Here is a 19,197-nt window from a genome sequence, read left to right as displayed (position 1 = left end):
AAATAAACGGAGTTGAGTTGTACAGTTCAGTACATAATAATCCAAAACTCTCTGAAGATGGACATTTGGAGGGAAATACTCGGGAATATGTTGAAAAACCTCCGTGCAAAATCGTGTGGGGTTTAGACATGGAGTGGACATATGTGGTGCTAGATTTTTGTTGGGATTCTGGTTGTCGTGGTTTTGACAAATTTAACCTCCTCTTTAACTGCTAGGCTAATTGCTGTCAAGATTGCTCATTGTTTGCTTGTTGATTCAAGGACGGATGCATTATTTTTCACGCTATTATTCAGGACTTAACGCATGGAGAAGCCGGAGCACGACGTGAGTACACCGTTTCATAGGCAAATATGGACAATTTATCAAAGACATCGAAAACAAAATTGGCGCGAACACTGAACCTTGCGGTAGACCCATTTAAAGGATCTGGAATAGATTGTGAGTAATACTTCTGTAATTTAATATTATTAAGTGGATAAACATACGTAGTACGACTGGCTATATTGGACATTCAGCCACGTTATGACCTTTTAACGATTACATTTGCATATATTGCAAATGGTAATTAATTAAGTGAAAGTTTCTTTCCAATGCGCCGTGATTTTTTTTACAAAAAGCAAACTCGCAACGGTGTGAAAAGTTTGGGGGCATTTGCAACTATGAAATGACTTCTTCAGTGTAAAGGTATGTGAATGTGGTATTAGCCTGGTTTGAACCGAGAAGAATGACTTATCGATCCCTAAGCTTTAGATTAACATTGAACATTTCCACGATATATCTTCTAGTTATATTAGCGCCGAAGTGTTTTTTCTGTCTTTAACAAAACTAAATTTAAAAACTTACCGATTTTGGTTGAAATGTCAGATGCAAGTTCTACCATCACAGTAACTTTAACTTGTTGGTTTCTTACCACCTTCTTTGGCCGAACAACAACGTGTATAGAAGCAATATAAGGACCATTGACAGAATATGCACTGACTGAAGTCGTACCTCCACATTTAAAAGCGCGATCGTTTCTACACCTGAAATTTGGGACACGTTAACAACCTAGCAAAAGTACAGCTGTATACTGTATGATAAAGAATAATTGCAGAATTCAGTATTTATTGCATGAACGTCTTCTGTTACTTTTCTGATGATCGATAGAATTTTAGCATTGAAGTCTTTGTCATATTCAAAAAATATACAACAATTTCGAAAGAAGCAGAGACAATTTTTTTTGTGTGTGTATTGGGGGGGGGGTATTGAAAATTGGCACACTTTGACATTGACATTGGCATTTTTAACGTAATGACATAATAATATATTTTTTTTTTTACTACTAATAAATCCTCTGAAATCATTTAATACATTGAGAAAATTTGAATGTATATGCCGTGAGGAAATGCATATAAATCTTTTCATAAAACTCTGAGATTGTATTCATCGTTTGCATTGTTGCGACTATACGTACAGTACAGATTGAGGGTCATTCATACGGCCATCAAGCCGACCGTGCAGATATCTGCTTTGGTACTGATGTTTTTTTACACAAAGTCTAGTTTAATTGAAATATCAAATAAAATGTTGATTGTTTCGAATGGGAATTCAAACTTACCTCTGATTACAACTTGATTCATACACTTTCCTTGTTAAGTATTTTCGACAAAAACATGCGTTTCCATTGAAAAGAAATGCAAATGAATACCTGAAAGTAATACAAATGTTCTCCAACTATTCTTTCGAATTGTTTATACAGAAATGTATATAACGTGCACATACATATAGGTTACAAATTTGTTTCCGATAAATGTAATGAATCTTATGAATGTGTGACTTGATTATAGCACTACTGGAACAGTGAAGTCTTTTTAGTTTAGAATGAACGATCTATTACCAAAGGAACTACGATTTAATTAGTTCAAACAATATAAAAAAAAATAATAAAAAAAATTGATGAAAGTTTACGTATACATATGTTTGTCAGAGATTCAATTTAGTAAAATTCGTTTTTCGAGATTCGTTTTTATAAAAATAGAACATATTTGATCGGTCGGGAACGAGATCGTACACATCGTTATTTTCTGTCTGTTTTGCCATTGTTTGGCAGACTATGTTCCGTAACTTATTTTCACTAGAATGTTTTTAATTGACGACTATTCTTGGCCTACAATATCCTTGTACGATATTTTTCATACAGTTAACAATAACCAAGCATAGACTATATTTGAATTACCAGTACCGAAGTTCCGCAAAAAAATACATCGCTTCAGCATATTAATATGTGATCCCAATAATTATTAATATATATCTTACTCTTTTGCGTCCATACATTTCTTTGCGCATTTTGCTGGAGTCCAGTTTTGTGATATTTCATATTGTGGTTGCCTGGATAATCTTCCGGATGTCTCTGGATCAGGTAAAAAGTAACATCCTCTATACCAGTTGGGACCTGTAAAAAAGAACCCAGACGATAGCGACATTTTTTTCATTAGCATGCATATTTTTTCAATTCTATATATGATCACATTTCTTTTTATCAATAATTAAATATTTTACTGAGACTATTTATAGAGAAAATCTACTTTAGAAAAGTGGAAATAACTAAAATATTTTACTTTGAATTACATCGTCACCATCGTGCAATTTTGTGATAAAAGAATAAATTACAGAGAGTACATAGATCACAGTTTAGTCATGAACAGTTTTGTGGAACGTTCAAAAATAAAACTGCAGCATTGCAATTCGAAATTGTTATACCATCATAAATATTTATTTTGCTTATGTTTTTTTTTCATCTTCTCTACTAATGTTAATAATTATTTTTATCGCAAAGAAGGATTGAAGTGAAACTTACAGTTTAAAGCTAAATCGTATCAAGGGTATATGGAATTGTTTGATATATTTATTCAAGCAACTAAACATATTATGAATTCAATTTATGTTATAGTTTATAAATAACTATATTATGGTTGGTTAAACGGCATAAATCGCAGATATACAAAACTAACTAAATCTTTAGTCTGGGGGATGTTAGATACTACTACCTTTTTTTTGTGTACATTTTTCAATTTGTTCAATTTATGTTATAGTTATAAATTACTATATTACGGTTGATTTCAAACGGCATAAATCGCTGATATATACAATTAACTAAATCTTTAGTCTGAGGAATGTTAAATGCTACTAACTTTTCTTTTGTGTACCATTTTCATAAATATGTAACAGTTTAAGTCGTAAAACAAATCTATTAATGCCCAGAAAACAATAGGATCAGATTATTTTCGCAACATACGAAAACGGTTTATTTTTATGTCCGCGCTTAAAAATCACGTCTTTTGTATACCCTTAGGGTATACCTAAAGATTCTGAAAAGATTATTTTGTACTTTAATGTGTTGATAATTGAATTTTTGCCTGAATGTATGAACAAGTCACATTAATGTAATTAATTGGCTTATATTTCTAGGACTACCCTACCAGAAATCTAAAAGGGGGATGTATGTAGAAAATATAACGAATAAAAATAGTTCAAATACGGAAATAAAAAGTCTTTGATTATATAAAGGACTGGTACGCTTTGCTAGGGTGATATTTGCCTTGAAATATTTTCTATTCTAAAAGGTTGAATACCGCCCCAAAAAAGTTCACCTGGTAACTTCAAATATCGCAATCATACGATGACTGCAAGAAACATACATATGATATGCGCCAAGAGCTATAAAGGGCAATTTTATGTTGTGATTTCATATGACTGGACGGAGAACATGAATGTATATTACTTGAAAATTTATTTAATCAATTGGCATAAATCAATCGCTGTCCATTTGACGCTTCTATCAAAAAAAAAATAAACCCACATGTAAACAGTCCCTGCGATGCTATATAAAATGTTTGATTGATGTTTGACCCAATTTTCAAATCCATTTCACTGTAGTTGCCTATTTGCAATATTGGTTATATATGCGGAAATTCAAAGCCATTGAATTTATTGTTTTTTTATACGAAAAAATAAAACATATATCCGGAAAATCAACGGAAAAAATTATTTCAAATATGCTTTACGCCTTATCAATCTTGGTCGTTGGTGACAAATCATATATAAAATAAATTATTATTATCCCTACAACAAAGTTAAATTTCGAAATATTCAAACATCTGAGTCATCGGCAATTTCGTTAACTTGAAACCACAAAAAGATATCCATTCGCTTCACTCATGAAAGTTGAATATAACAAAAATCTTCGGTTTGGTAATCGAAAAAATATGTATATGCAAATTTTCAAACATTCAGGGAATCTTGAAATAAAACCATCAAAAAGTCAGCATATAAATCGTTTGGTTTACTCCGTGCCGAAATTGATGTTCAATGGCAGGAAAAACTAAAATAAATAAATCCATCTTTATGTCGACGTACAAAATTCATGTACTTTTCCTATGTTATTTAGGATCGAAAATTTTCATTCTCTAGAATATTTGTGATACTTCTGTGTTGTTTGTGATGTGACTGAATTTGTTGTAGTACGTTTGAATGAGTATCAACTTGTATCAGTACGAAAGTAGTTGCTAAACGACGCAATAAACATATCTTAGTCTGACAACGTTCTCATGCTTTGCGACTGGGGAGTACGCGATGTGGGGGATGCGAATGGGTGCTCTAATTTGACAGTTGTAAACTTCTTCCGTTCTGTGCAATGGTTCAGTTTAGAATATTTTTTAGATATTATTGGATGGAAATCGAATCTAGACTTTCAGCAATTTAATTGTGAAAATCGATAATGAAATCAAAACTTTTCATTTGATTAAGTGCAGTGTGCCATAATCTATATATAAAGTTTGGTTGGCCTTATTCGTAGAATTTTCTGCATAAAGTTTCAAAATTTGTTTTATTCTAATATAAAATACTTGAATATTTATTTGCACCATGCTGCTATAAGGATGTTTTGAATTAACTACAATAAACAATGGATTATCTAGACTAAATTTAATCTAACCAAAGTATTGGTCGGACAGTCACTAATATATACACAAAGTTCAATATATTTTGTAAAAACCATAATATTTTTGATTACGTCTACTTAATTTATTACACGAGTAAATGGGCGTGAGGAAATACTCGGAATCCTTGGTTTCTAACCTAATGCATCAGCATAGTCTGGGCTCATACACCAGTCCCTATTTGTGGGGAGAAAACAAGTAAAGTACCAATCTCGATGTATACTAGCTACATTCTCTCATTATCAAATTTTACCTGTTTTAGAACGACCACCAAACACTTCAGTGATAAATCCAAAATATAAAATCCAACCGATAATCGTCAAGAAACTACATGGAATACGAAACATATTTCCTTTGAATTACATCTCCGTTTGTGAATATGGTATAATCCAGAAATCTATCAACTTATGTTAAAAATAGCGAATAATCTAGTAAGCTTCTCCGAGAAACTATAGGTTCGTCTTGATGCGTTCCACCCGAGCTTCAAAACAGAGATATTCTGTGTTTGTTCAATGTTTACAGTTTTAATTTGATAGCTATAATTAAGTTAATTGGCTTAATAAATGCAGCGAAAACATGATGTAAAATAAATGACAAGGTAAACTTTACAAATTGATAAGCCTTGCTTGTTTTGCAATGAAAATATAAAAGAAGAAGAAAGCGTTTATCTGACAAAAATAAACTACCTCTCTACTAACGACCTTGACACCTTCTGTATCTCGAGACAGTCTTTTACCAGCGTTCCTCAAGTGGACAAGTTGTCGTTACGTTAACCCGTATACTCCCTCCACATTTGAGGCAGCCTAGGCATAATTTTGTGCCAAAATTTCAAAACCGAAAATTGTATTCCGATATTCCGGAATGGATGAACCGAAGTCCTTTTTTCGACTTTACTTTTACTATAGCAAAATTAAAAAGAAACAATGGCATTTTAAAATTGATTCCAAGTTCTTCCTAAAATATTAACACATCTCCTATTTTTTTTCGTGCACGTGCATTCAATAAAGCATAATAAAACAATAATATCGGATTCGTCGTTAATTGAAAGCTGAGGAAATGAATAAGTTGCATTTGATTTACTGGCAGCTAAACTTTTGCTTAAAACAGAACTTTTGTTTCGATGAATAAATATTATATATTCAATATAATATGACAAACATCTCAATTTTTAAATAAATATAAAATAAAAACAACATATTTAGAATAAAAAATTATTAAACTTATATTAAATATTAAATCGTCTTTCCAATGCAACAACTGTTTTAATTAATTAAATAGGATAAAAACTGAACCGGCAAATTTTGTTATCTGCCTCATTTTTTGTATCATTGTAAAGTGGAAAGAGTTAAACGTAGCGTTGTGTGACGGAGGCTTCCCATACAATCGTGTTATCTCACATTTGACAGCCTGAGGCAATTGTCAGCTACATAATCACTTAGGCTGCATTTAACGATAACACCGACATTCTAAGATCAAATATGAAGTATAAATAAATTCTTTTAATTTTCATTGTATCATACTTGGATAGAGGGTATAAATTCTTGAAGAAAAATTTTGAGGCTAGTTCTTGCGATGAAACATATTCACTTCAATATGGTTATGTGAGTAAAGTACATCATCAGCAAGTGATAAATACCGAATGTAATATGAGCTATGTGAACAGTTCATTACGTTACGAATAAGTAGTTTTTAAACCTAATATTCTGGTGCATTCAGTCAATGAAAAAAAAATCGAAAACTAGTATTGTATTATTTAAAAAAATACCTGTTTTGTCTCTTTCTCTAACCTTTTTCTAGGATGATCGAAATAAAATGATGTGTTAACAACGATTAGCTGAAATGCTATATCGTTTGCAACTCTAGGTTGAATTGTTTTACACGAGTGGTTTTAATACGATATTAAAAGCTACCACCTTTCCAGTGGTCGAAAACGATTAGTTACTAAAAACACATATCCTATTTATGGAAATCTAAACATTGGAATGATTTTCGTGCAATTTGTTCACTTTTGTGGGTGGCCTGTCGATTGGCGGGATAGTTGCTTGGTGACGTAGCTTCATTGTTAACTTGTGCTGAAAATAGTTCCACGATCGAAACAAATAGTCATTTTATATGAGAATCGTTTATTTATTTTGACTTGGATACTTTTATTAGGATTGAACTGTGATGTCACACAACCTACCTACAGGGTTTAGTTCAAACACAAGTGGGCGGAAACGAGCTAAGAGACTTAAATTTTTTGCCTGGAATGTAATTGAGCACTCTGCTCTTTGGCACTGATGTTAAAAAAAATATCTTGGCCAAATGTCATCATGCAGGTTAATTTTTGCTTATATCTGGAAAATAATCCATATATAAACATTGTCAACATTTTATCGTGTTTCATTGAATTGTATATATAATTTATATGCAAACAGTTTTTCTCGACCGGCATGCGTAAATATAACACTAAAGAAACTGTAATAGTAGCATATTTCGACATTGTACGTGTAATATGGTGGGATATAACAACAGCCATTTGTTTCTTTAGCAACCGTAATTAGGAGTTGCTCTTGAATGCTATGACGTATCCTTATTTTATTCATTCCAATAAAGCAGTCTCGAATTATATTCTCGCTTGACTGAAAATCTTATTCATCAATAATATTAAATTGAATTGGGATTATTTAATAAACCAAAAAGGACTAAACATGAAATGAAGTTGAATTAAGATAATAAAAATGATTGAATTTACCTGAAATTTCAATGTTATTCATGTTGGAAATCTCAGCAAAATGCACTTATCTTGATAGGCATAAGGTACCGACGAGGAGAGCAGCCTGGGATACGCTTCATCCACAGCATTAATCTTTGTAATAAGAGTGCTGGACGGTGAAGCATGTTGTAACAATTACTCGCGTATACCATTCAAACTTTTGTAATGCTTTGGTACATATATTTATTTCTACATTTTATAGCATAGAATGATCCAGATCTTGCACGCTTTGAAACAGGGGGGATTTAAGATCGGGGCGAGGTGTCGAAGCCAGTTCCTACTCAGTCAGAGACGTATATTTTTGAGAGGAGGGAATCTGTGTAGTTAGGATCTTATTTAGTTATCATTCATTCAATGAACTTGATTTTTGAAGAACTGTTTTGCAAAAATATCTTTAAAAAATACCATAGTGAGGTAGGTATCCATCCATAGAATGTTTAACGGTATATAAACACTGTTTTGTCGGCCGCTGACAATCTACTGGGTACACTAGTAAGCTTGATCGTAGTACTGAACTTAAATTTTCGTCATACAGACCCAAAATAAATATAACAAAATAATCCGTCCTGCCAAGAGGCCAAAGTTATGAGATTCGCTAAAAGCAAGATATATAATTCGAAGAATTATAAAACATACAATAAAAACGTTTCTTCTTTGTAGTATGGCCACCTGTAAAGAGGAATCTTCGGCCAGAGTAGAACGAAGGTTTTCAAATGCTTATGTGCTCCAACCAAATGTAACATCTCAAATTGTCCCCTCTGCTCCAACGTATGAAACAACAAAACTCAATAAAAGCTATGGGACAAATGAAAATGTTTATCAAAACCGTATATGGACAACTGAGGTGAGTAATGATTTACCGGATATTTACCTAATTATAATATACATAAGCTTATATTATCACGGTGGCTAGCATATGTATTTCGACTTCAGAGCATCAGTACTTCATCTAAAAATAATATATTATATTATATAAATTTGTGTAGCCTACTACCCACAAGAGTCGCTGTAATATCACTGGACCTTTGCGGGACTTAATTAAGGGTTCATTTGAAAAAACATGTTATTGATGTCAAGTACCATCTGAATCAGTGGTTCTCAACCGCCTATCCGCGCAAAATTTCGTTGTTTTGATGCCGTCTCAATCGCTTTTCCAAAACGAGGTTGCGTTGGCTTATTACGTAATTTCTCTTCCGACGTCATATTGCGACGATTCATCGCGAATGCGCTCCATCAAATCTCGCAAAATTCAGAAACCTAAAAATCGGCACGCGTGCTTTTTCTGTTCTGCATGCTTTTCCTGATTAATATGACCATCCATATAAAACGATATGCATATTTCCTCGTTTAAACCAGAAAACAACTAAGAGCAGTATAATATTCCTGTGGGATATGAACTTATTGTGAACATGCAGGTCGTCACGAGACGCGCAAAGAGCATGGGCCGCTGAGATCTTCTCCAGTATTTTGAGAAGGCACAGTAGGGCTTTAATCTTGGTGCCAAGTTACCGACAACTTTGTCATTGTAATGTAAATTCATATCTTTTGAGGCGTCGATCAACTGCAGAAGATTTAATATGATAAATCCGATGAAAAAGAAAAAAGATTGATTAAAATTGTTACTCTACTTTACAGTTCAGATTTTCAAAAGGATCAATGTCACAATTTTGAATATCTCTTGATAACGGATACCCATCGCTGAGTAAACGAGCAATCAAACTGTTGTCTGTATAGAGTTAATTGTGTTTGTACATGATTTGGCATGTACACGCTCTTTATGTGAGATGTTTTATGTGTGCCTTTCTTGCACATAATGGGTGTCCGGCACTGCATTTCATTATGCAAATATATGGTATTCTTTTATGTTTCACCCATTTCAACTTTTTGCCGGCACATTATTCGATAGTTTTTCTTTGTGTGAAATGTTAATAGGTGTGCCTTTTTTGTCTAGAAACGAATTGAGTGCCCGACATTGCATCATATATATTACGCAAATATATGTTATTCTCTTCTGTTCCGGTAAAATAAAATGCCGGTCCGTACATTTAATTTAATTTTACCGGTCCTGTATGCAGTAAGTATGAAAAAAGGAGCACTATGTCTTTCCGTGGCGTGAGCCTAATAAAACAACTGTAAAAAAGGGTACGTTACAATATTTTATGCGATCAGCAGTCACATTTCACATTTGTGATTTCTTGCTTGTAAAACATACTCACTATATATATAAATAGGTCATTTTACCCCAAGGTAAAATATAGGTAACAGAGGTAAATTATACCCTGTTGAGTAACCCTGATCTAAATATTATATTTAAAACACTTTTCAAGATGTTAGATAACGGCATCTTGTGTTTTGTAAAACATATATATATATTGCGTTGAATTTAAGAATCCCACTCCGCAAGACACAGTAACTACGACGACTCAAGATACATTGACAAGAGAGCAAATTCCTCCTCCTCTGCCTCCGAGGCAACCACAAATACAACAAGAAACAAATGATGACATAACCAACGAAATGAACGAGTCACGTATGTAGTTTTATGTATTCCGCCAATATTTTTCAAAGGATATTTTGTTCAGACATGACCCTTATTTATGAGGTTTTCACGACTTCATTGTGAAAAGGAGTGCATTTTGTAAGCCAGGCCAGTCATGTGATGGGATGTGAAGCCAGCCATAATTATTCACTTATATATTTATAGTTTCGAAACCAATTTTTTCATTTCAATTCATATAACCAACATAATGTTTAATTCTGAGTATCCAGTTCCAATACGTCTAGTTAAATTTTAGTCAAAATACTTCATTATGGTCAAGTAGTTTTTGATGTACTATATTCATAGTAAACGGTTTTTCATGTTAAATTCAATTTCCGTAAAAAATACCGCGTGTTCTTCATCATATTATCTGCTCCAATACAATTGGATAAAATTGTATAGGTAAAAAGCCCAATAGCATAATATCAATTTTATTATATTTATTTTGATATAGCGCGTATGTGGGCAAATATAATCAGTTTTTCTTTACAAACATGAATCCTATAGTCCAGCGAATGATGAACCGGGAGTTTTATTAGAGTTTTTACAATAAGAGTTTTTAAAAGTACTGAAGCCAGAAACTTCCATTAAATTTCACGGAGTCACATTCAACATTTTGGCAAACTCCAGTCGTATTGGCAACCTGAAATCGGGAGTGTAGGTCGAAATTTTAAACTAGAACTAAAAATTCTTTTTTATTCAAGGAAGACGATGCGTCGCCATCATTGTAATGCTCGTGACAATCTGTTCGATTGGAATTGCAGGATTGGCACTTTGCCTGTACTTAGGATATTACATAGTTTTATGGTTTCTGGTTCCTATAATTATTACTGCAATTATTTCTATTGTTGGAATTGCAATTAGTGTTTTCAGGTGTCACTGTGACATTACTATAAATAGAAATGCATGAATACTGTACCTAAATATTTTTGAAAGTATGTTGATTTCTTACGTCATGTCCTTACACTGCCAGTTTGCTATGGTCTGAGATTTCCGAATTTAACTTTAACAAATATGAATTTAAAGGAATTGGTTCCTTGGTTCATCTATTTTAAACATAATATTTAAATAGAAGTCAATTTGTTATTATCAAGTGTGAACCAAAAACTAAATGCCAATATGCTAACGACTGTCTAATATAACAGGCCACGCATATTTGTAATATAATATAAAGATTAAATAGATAATATAAACAATTTCTTCAAATTTATTTTTTCTTGTACGGTTTTTAGTCTTACTCATTTTACTAGAAATAGTCCTCTTAAAAATTGTTGAAATATATATGTGTTTTAATGCAATATTTATTTGCGTCTTTTGTCAGAGTTTATTGTTTCTGTGAAAGTAGCCAAATATGAGGTGTTGTTGTCAGGAGTCGCACAATTGTGGTCCGCCTACGAATGATGATAGAATATGCTCACCAAAAACACTGTATCTAATAAACTACCTTTAATTCCCAAGAAATCACTTTTACATCACTTTTATTTATGCTACTTCTTTTGAATATCATTACTCAATTCCAAAAAAAAACACGTCAGACTATTTTGTGTATTGTGGTCGCAACGGCTTCAAGTTTTCATCAGAGATTGGAAAGCATTTGAGGTACGTCGACGTTGGCATAAATACGAACAAAATATAAATCGCGTTTTGTAACCCATTATGGCACATTACTAAACCCCCCAATAAAACTCAAATTTCATGGTAAAAACAAAACGCTTTGAAGTGCAGTGATTTGTTTTATTTTGCTAACAGCATATCTTTGCATGTGTATGCACTTAGGCTTGTAATTTTATCCAAATAATATGGTAAGCTTGGCTAATACACTATCGATACGCCAATTTCAAAGCACTAGAAAAAGAATTTGAAATAATACTCTAATTTGGAATATCACAAGAGATTCCATATTTGATTAGGCCAAATATAAAGCATATTTTTATCTATGACCCATTTTTCGAATACGCAATTTCTTGTAATGGAATCCGCGATGGTTATTTAACAAATCAAATGGTATTAAGTAATCGTGGCCGTCGATGTTTTAATGTTAAGCATGGATTATGGATGATGGGTAAACTTAAATCATTTTACGAACAACTTTAGAATGACAACAAGTTATTTTAAGGCTCCATAATAAAAACAGCTTCTTTTTCCAAGCCATTTTTAACATTTGGTGGTAGCTCTTCAGTCTTCTCTTCACCTCCAGGATACTCCACCGGCCAAGCTTCTTCACTTACTGTATCTGCTGCGTCTTCATCGTCGCCTTCTGTTTCAATTTCACTTTCATCCTCTGTTGCCGCTTCTGGCACTTCGTATGTCTCATCTTCCGCCATTCCGTTTTCCACCTCAGTCTCCGGCTCGTACTCTTCTTCATCTTCTGTCGTCATTCCGTTTTGTGGATCAAATATTTCTGAGTAATATAAACGTAATATAATGTGCTCGAACGCACTGTGAGAAAATGACGCACTGCGAGAGAATGGTGCACTTTGAGAGAATGATGCACTGTGAGAGAATGATGCACTGTGTGAGAATGATGTACTGTGAGAGAAGGATGCATTGTGAGAAAATAGTGAGTCCTGAACCAGAACCCCAGTTCGCGCATTTTTTGAAACACCAAACAGTGTACACAGATTAGAAAGACCTTTACGAGCACCGTAGCTCAGACATTGGAGAGAAAATTTCACCGATAATAAAATATTATAAGTGAACAATAGTTTCTTACTTTTGCATGGATTCCTTATTGCAGGTGAAAATGTATTTTTTCCGGCGTTGAGCGAAAAGCTAATGAACATACTGTAGTTTGAGAGATCGATACTGTTTGCCTTGCACTTGCTTGTAGACGGGCCTATAAGCTCATAACCGTCTTTGCATGAAAGTGTGACTTCTTCACCTTCATAGTAAGTTTCCTTCATCGGAGTTAATACCAGCCCCTTTTCCTTATTTGGTGCGGAACACTTGGGCTTTTCTGTTTGAGATTGAGGCACTTCGGTTTACTTCGAATATTTATATTTATGAGTAGAATACGAAGCGATAGCAACAGAACGATTAAGAGGTAAGTATATATAGGATATGGAACATAGAAATGCTGATTTTGATCGATCAGAATTGGCAAACTTGGATGTGGAATGAAACAAATAAAATGAATTTCCTACCTTTGCAAATTCCTTTAGAAACTCCAGGGAAAAAGCAGCCAGTAACACCTTCTTTTCCTCGACAAAATGCAGCTCTTCCGCACATCATTGATTTTAGAGATATCAGACTATACCCCCGAGCGCATGACAAAACTATCTCTTCGCCTTCATGATACGTTTCTTTGAGAGGTGTTACAATCAAGTTGTCCTCTTCAGGTAACTCGCAGACAGTTGGCTCTACAAAATTTATCTTTTTCAGTGGGTTTACGATTAAAAAAGTTTTAAAAGTTATTAATTTTTATCGGGCAATAAGGCATAAATAGTTTTGCACATATCTCAATTACGCAAATACGAATTAGTCATGGCTAGGGGACATATCAAATTTTGTACGGTGCTTGACTGCTAAATCATTCACTTAGCTTAAATATTAAAGATATTCAGAAGATGTTAGACTTATAAGCTTTGACGTGTTTCTTTAGATGAAACCTGACATTGATAATCCGAACAACCCTGAGTTCTAATTGAAATCATTAGTTTAATCTGTAGTGATTTGTGACTCACTAGCTGCTGCATCGTATCCTCCTTGTATAAATAATATTCTTCTCTAAAAAAGAGGGGGCCATAATAACACTATTGCGATTTCTGTTGTATGACTTGGTGTTATTCCTAAACTCGTAAAACATACATTTATTTATTTAATAATAATTCCACATACTTCGACAGGCGTCCCACGTGATCTGAGGATCAAATTTTCCTTCCTTAGACAGTTTACTGAAAAAGGATCCAGAACTTCTGCAAGTGCTCATTGGAGCAACTCTAAGTTCATACCCATCTTCACACGAAAGTGATATCTTTTCTCCTATTCTGTAATATCCTTTATTCGGCTCAATTGTGAGACCTTCTCGTACTGGTGGACGACAAGATCGGATTTCTGCAAAATAGAGTTGTCGAAAAACATTCCTTTAACTTTGTAAAACGTGTTTTGCAAACCCTGAATTTGTGGCATCGAAAAACGTTGTAAGGAAAAAGGTAGTTTGTCTCATAATGTTGTGATGAAATATTTTGGTAGGTGTAATACACAGTAAACCCACATTTAGCAACTTTTATATTTATAGCACATTTGATGCAACATTGTGATTTATGAATTTAGTGTCAGTAAATGACAAACTCAAAAGGTGTAACTACGGACATTTTATTGAAATAAGTTACAACTTTTGCTGTTTAAACCTGTTTTTAATATTAATGAATGCATTGATTATGCATTGATTTAGATATACTTACTCTCACAGACTTTGCTGTCAATTTGTGGTGAAAATTCTCCGAATTGTGCTCCATCGAGGTCCCATTCCATAGATGTACTGGCTTTGCAGAGACTTTGATTAGTTCTTTTGAGTTCGTAGCCTTCAGCACACGATATTTCTACTACCTCGCCAACGTCGTATGCTCTCTTTTTGGGGCTCAAAACGATGCCCAGTTGTATTGGTGCTCTACAGCTAGGCTTCTCTGAACAAAAAAAGTGAAATGAATTATTTTTTTGGACTCAAAGTGTAATTAAGGATCATTTTGTTAAGTTACCTTTTTTATTATTCTTGTTGCTGTAGACTGTGTTGTCAATCGATTTGACATTAGTAGTACTTGATTTGATTAATTTTGTTTCTCAATAATACAATTTGATACGAAGCCAACTTACTTCTGCAGATGGAGGTTTCAATGGAGGGTTTGAATCCGGCTGTAGCAATTCTGTGGTATTCTATGAATCCATTTTTCGTGCATGTTCTGGTTGTGACGTCACTAGTAAGCTCGAATCCCTCAGAGCAAGATATTGTGATGATCTCGCCCAATTCATAGTATGTTTGTTTAGGTACAATTTTCATTCCCTTTCTCAATGGTGAAAAACATCTTGGGAGTCCTAAAAATAACCAGCTTGCTTGAACATGAAAATTTTGACTGGAAGGAGACACATTTCAGCAACATTATCTCACGTAGGCTACTATTGCTTTCTGTTAACGAGTTTTCCTAGCACAAACATCACAAAAAGAGATGTTACAAATGGTCAGTTGTGATATTTAAACATCTTTTTATTTTTGTGGCGGAGATGTCTGTACATATTGCTCGAATAGTGATTTTAAATACCCTACGTCTACGACATTATGTATGTATGGCCATCAATATCAAATCGCTTGCTAGGTAATTAGGAACATCTTTTAATACGAAAGTATACATAGCTACAGGCATATTCAAGAATATATTTTACATTGCACATAAATCGCAATTATGCCTTAAGCAACTGTTGAATTGCTCGTACCATGAGGCGAATTATTTTTAGGCATCTACTTTAACCGCTTTGTCTACAGAGAGATTTCAAGTTCAAGAGCAACAACTTTTTTTTCATTGCGATAAAATCTTATTTTAAAATTAAAGTAAGCAACCGCATGCGTAAAAAATACATTGACGGGATAGATTCTCAGAAAAATTTTCTGTAGCTGGACCCAAATTTTATTAGTAAAGAACACATTTTAAACCTTTCATCCCAAGGTGTGCTTTGGGCCAATATGCGCTGTAACGATGTAGTTTTTCTGCAGTTAGATAATCAGGTCGATATTCTCCAACAATTTATTTATTAAAATGTGTTTTTTTTTTGCAAAAAATGTTATTTTTGGATAGACAAAATTATGACAAGCGAAGTAAATTCAATACGATGTTATCACCACACAGGCAATCTCAATAGCTTTTGGTTATAAACTATTGGTCACATGGCGCTCCGGAAGTATGTGTACCAAGATGGCGCACAACCTGAACCCTAACCTGGTACACATACTGTGTTCAGGTTGTGCGCCATCTTGGTGCACATACTTCGGGAGCACCGGCCACACTTACTTTTGCATGTGTTGTAGTATATTGCTGGTCGGAAATCTCCAACTGGATTGTTGTCCAAAATATCAAAATAATCAGCGTTTATTTCTTTACAAGTTGTTGTGCTCGGCCCCGTCATCTCGTAACCAGTTTTGCACAAAATAGTGATGGTTTCTCCGGCGAAGTATGAAGACTTTGAGGGAGTTACCTCCATCCCCTGATGGAAAGGTGGTCTGCAAGTGACTTTTTCTGTCAAAATACAAGAGAGATGTTACTCACAAAATGTAAGCTATATGGAAATAGAGAGAGAAAAAGAAAAAGGGAAGGAGTGAGTTGATAACAGATTATAAAAGTAAATCCTATTATCAGGGTAGGTTCGGAGTTGTATATTTTTTGTTCTTGCACGGATCATTGTCTATGAGCAAGCCTGCATGTGTGTTAGTCTTACATCAATCACGGTATGGTAATCGATCACGCCGATACTTTAATCAATTTTTCAAATCATCCCCTCAAACAATGTGTGTGAAATTCGGTCATTTCAGAAACAATAATGCATGTCATTACTTTTGCACGGTATAGTAGAACGCGAAATGCTGAAATAACCAACAGGTGACACTTCAACTCCTGAGTCAATTTGCATGTCAAAGGCCCCAGTCTCATCACACTTGCTCTTGTTTGAGGCTACCAAGTCGTATCCTTCAGCACATGACAAGGTGATTTCTTCACCTTTCTTATAAAATGGTTGAAATGGTTCAACAATAAGTCCGCTGTAAATTGGTAATGGGCAGTCTCTAATTCCTGCGAAAATATAGATAATTTGTTCAAAAAAATTGATTTATCAATGTAGTGAATCAGTTAATAGCGACAACGTGGCTTCTTTCTGTCTTCAAGTACAGTATTCTGGCTTTTATCAATGTAACTTTGCAGTCATTATTTTTATTTGGTTTTTGTAAGAATTAGATTGTTCTTAATAGTTCAAACCCATTTTGTGAATTTCAAGATTAATTTCAAGTTAGCAACCCGCCCAATTCTTCATGAAAAAGCTTGCGGGGCAAAATGTTATTAAAAAGAATGAAGATGAGTCAGAGATCAATTTTTCGGTTGAAAAGGTAGAAGAAGGTTGGAGGGTACGAAAAAACGTATAGACGGTACCTTCTGAGAATATGAATATGAATTCACAATAAAATTGACAGACCGCAAAATAGATTTTCCGTAATTAACTCTATAAAGTAGTCACGAAGCATGGAGCTAAACAAGAAATAAAATCATACTTTGGCAAGCCTGCATTCCTTTCAATAAAAATTTCGCTCCACCAGAAAATGAATAATACATCATTTGAGAGTAATAATCATTTTTATCTCTACTGCAAGTAAGTACTTCTTCCTCTGCTAGTGTATAACCTTCCATACAAGATATTGAAATAGTTTCTCCGATTTCGTAAAACATTTTGAATGGCTCAACCACCAGACCCTCTTGTATTAATGCAGTGCATTTTGGAATTTCTATATAAAAAATATTGTAAGGTTATATACTATATTGCGCCATTACATAATATGAAAAAAGAAGGTCGATGTGAAATTGTGGAAGTTCGAACTTCACTGGTTAGCTTAAGGGGGAAAATGATGGAGGAGCACACAAAAGAGATATCAGTAAAAACTAATATTTTAGGTTCTTCTCAAAAAAATGTGAGCCACCATAGAATCGTTAAAATACTTACTGATGCACGTAGTGGGACCCACAGCTGGCATGAATGTACCGTAATCCTGTAGGAATGCATAACCTTTACAAGTTGAGGTGTTTTGAACTCCAGCAAGCTCATAACCTTCCTTGCAAGAAAGCGTGATCTTTTCTCCGTCATCATACGATCTTTTGAATGGGGTGACAACAAGTCCCAATTGGATTGGTGGTATACAGCTTTTTATTGTCTTCAATTCTCCTGTAATCATGTCCGCAGTATCTGTGAGATCTGTGAAAAATTTGAAAAATCTAGTTAAAAAGATGAAGAACCAATGTTTCAAGAGAACACATTTGATAGTATTATTTATTTTAACCTTTTTTCTTTCAATCACTTACCATCAAGAAGGTTGGGAATATCAGGTAAACTAATCGTGGGAAAGTCCGTCAATAATGCGTCTGTGTCCCCTAGAAATAAAAAATATTTTTCTTCGGTTAGAGTAATTTAACAGAGAAACAGTTGAAAGCAGTCGAAAAGTTCTAAATGTATTATTTTGATAGTATTCGTTATCCAAAAAAAAGAAGAAATAGTGAAAGATTCAATGATAAAGATTCTACTTATGATCTAAAATTTCGATCCGTATTATTTTAAATAAAACCAGTAGATGTAAGCAATTGTAAAGTACAAGCCCCATTACAAGCTGAAGAAATAATTCTTACAAACACTCTCAAGCTACTGTGTTTCTGCATCCATGACTGTAGAACAAAATTTCAAAAAAGTTCACAATCAGGGCAAACTATTAGGAGTATAAGATGGAGCAGTATCAACGTTCTGCAAGGTAATTGATGTTTCCTGTTTAACGTTTGCAAATGATTGTAAAAGTAAAGAGGTAATATAACTTTTTTAAAACTCACAATCATATCCATTTTGAGGAACAAATGGATTGTAATTATCATTCGTTCCATATCCCCCAGCGTGACATTGCACAGTTGTAAAACTCAAACAAATAAAAACTAGTTTTAAATCCATGTTGTCACTGAATAGAATATTGAACATAAAATATTATACATTTCTATTGAATGAAGAATTATAATTTACGTTGATCTCAACTAAGAAAAAAGCACTTTCTAATGCTCAGTGTAAATATCTCTGATTCTAATAATAATGGTCACAAATATTAACATCAAACTAAACTTGATTATCAAATATATATATATATTCCAAATTATAGATGATGAGGCCAAATGCCTTCTTATGCCACAAAATATAATTACTTC

At 33.7% G+C, this 19,197-nt stretch overlaps 3 protein-coding genes across 5 annotated transcripts in view; 1 reads left to right on the top strand and 2 right to left on the bottom strand.

The window, feature by feature from the left end:
- The window catches only part of LOC120339640 (uncharacterized), a 52,224-nt gene extending 46,718 nt beyond the window's left edge, over positions 1-5,506 (bottom strand). The window contains exons 1-4 of the mRNA XM_039407805.2: positions 5,230-5,506; positions 2,296-2,431; positions 1,598-1,687; positions 844-1,022 (exon numbers count right to left, since the gene is read on the bottom strand). Coding sequence (XP_039263739.2) covers positions 844-1,022; positions 1,598-1,687; positions 2,296-2,431; positions 5,230-5,323 — 499 coding nt within the window. The 5' untranslated portion in view covers positions 5,324-5,506. The remainder of the gene's footprint in view (positions 1-843; positions 1,023-1,597; positions 1,688-2,295; positions 2,432-5,229) is intronic.
- LOC120339643 (uncharacterized) lies at positions 48-11,552 on the top strand. Of its 3 annotated transcripts, none has more exons than XM_039407808.2 (4): positions 48-438; positions 8,392-8,575; positions 10,120-10,261; positions 10,975-11,552. In XM_039407808.2, the coding sequence occupies exons 2-4, from the start codon at positions 8,393-8,395 to the stop codon at positions 11,178-11,180; spliced, it is 531 nt and encodes a 176-aa protein (XP_039263742.2). In that variant the 5' UTR covers positions 48-438; position 8,392; the 3' UTR covers positions 11,181-11,552. The 3 variants fall into 3 exon arrangements, with proteins under 3 accessions (XP_039263742.2, XP_077972744.1, XP_039263741.2); XM_078116618.1 differs by lacking the exon at positions 48-438 and adding an exon at positions 7,125-7,294; XM_039407807.2 differs by lacking the exon at positions 48-438 and adding an exon at positions 7,455-8,145.
- A 431-nt stretch (positions 11,553-11,983) lies between these two features.
- On the bottom strand, positions 11,984-18,984 carry LOC120339642 (C4b-binding protein alpha chain-like). Its single transcript, XM_039407806.2, has 12 exons — positions 18,835-18,984; positions 18,319-18,387; positions 17,963-18,211; positions 17,517-17,747; positions 16,810-17,043; positions 16,270-16,494; positions 15,083-15,301; positions 14,674-14,895; positions 14,108-14,323; positions 13,414-13,629; positions 12,984-13,226; positions 11,984-12,671 (listed from the first exon to the last, which is right to left on the bottom strand). The coding sequence occupies exons 1-12, from the start codon at positions 18,974-18,976 to the stop codon at positions 12,382-12,384; spliced, it is 2,556 nt and encodes an 851-aa protein (XP_039263740.2). The 5' UTR covers positions 18,977-18,984; the 3' UTR covers positions 11,984-12,381.
- Between the last annotated feature and the right edge of the window lie 213 nt (positions 18,985-19,197).

The sequence above is a fragment of the Styela clava genome, chromosome 9, assembly GCF_964204865.1.
Source record: "Styela clava chromosome 9, kaStyClav1.hap1.2, whole genome shotgun sequence".
Lineage (NCBI taxonomy): Eukaryota > Metazoa > Chordata > Ascidiacea > Stolidobranchia > Styelidae > Styela > Styela clava.
The sequence above is the reverse complement of the archived record's forward strand: the minus strand, read 5'-3'. Positions and strand labels throughout refer to the sequence as shown.

Bases quoted from the DNA above. Each gene is read 5' to 3' on its own strand.
- LOC120339643 (XM_078116618.1), top strand. The intron at 8,576-10,119 runs GTGAGTAATGAT...GTTGAATTTAAG, and splicing joins ACCGTATATGGACAACTGAG to AATCCCACTCCGCAAGACAC. The intron at 10,262-10,974 runs GTATGTAGTTTT...TTTTTATTCAAG, and splicing joins CAACGAAATGAACGAGTCAC to GAAGACGATGCGTCGCCATC.
- LOC120339642 (XM_039407806.2), bottom strand. From the start codon at position 18,976: ATGTTCAATATTCTATTCAGTGACAACATGGATTTAAAACTAGTTTTT. The intron at 18,212-18,318 runs GTAAGTGATTGA...AATTTTTCACAG, and splicing joins TATTCCCAACCTTCTTGATG to ATCTCACAGATACTGCGGAC. The intron at 13,630-14,107 runs GTATGTGGAATT...TAAATTTTGTAG, and splicing joins CACGTGGGACGCCTGTCGAA to AGCCAACTGTCTGCGAGTTA.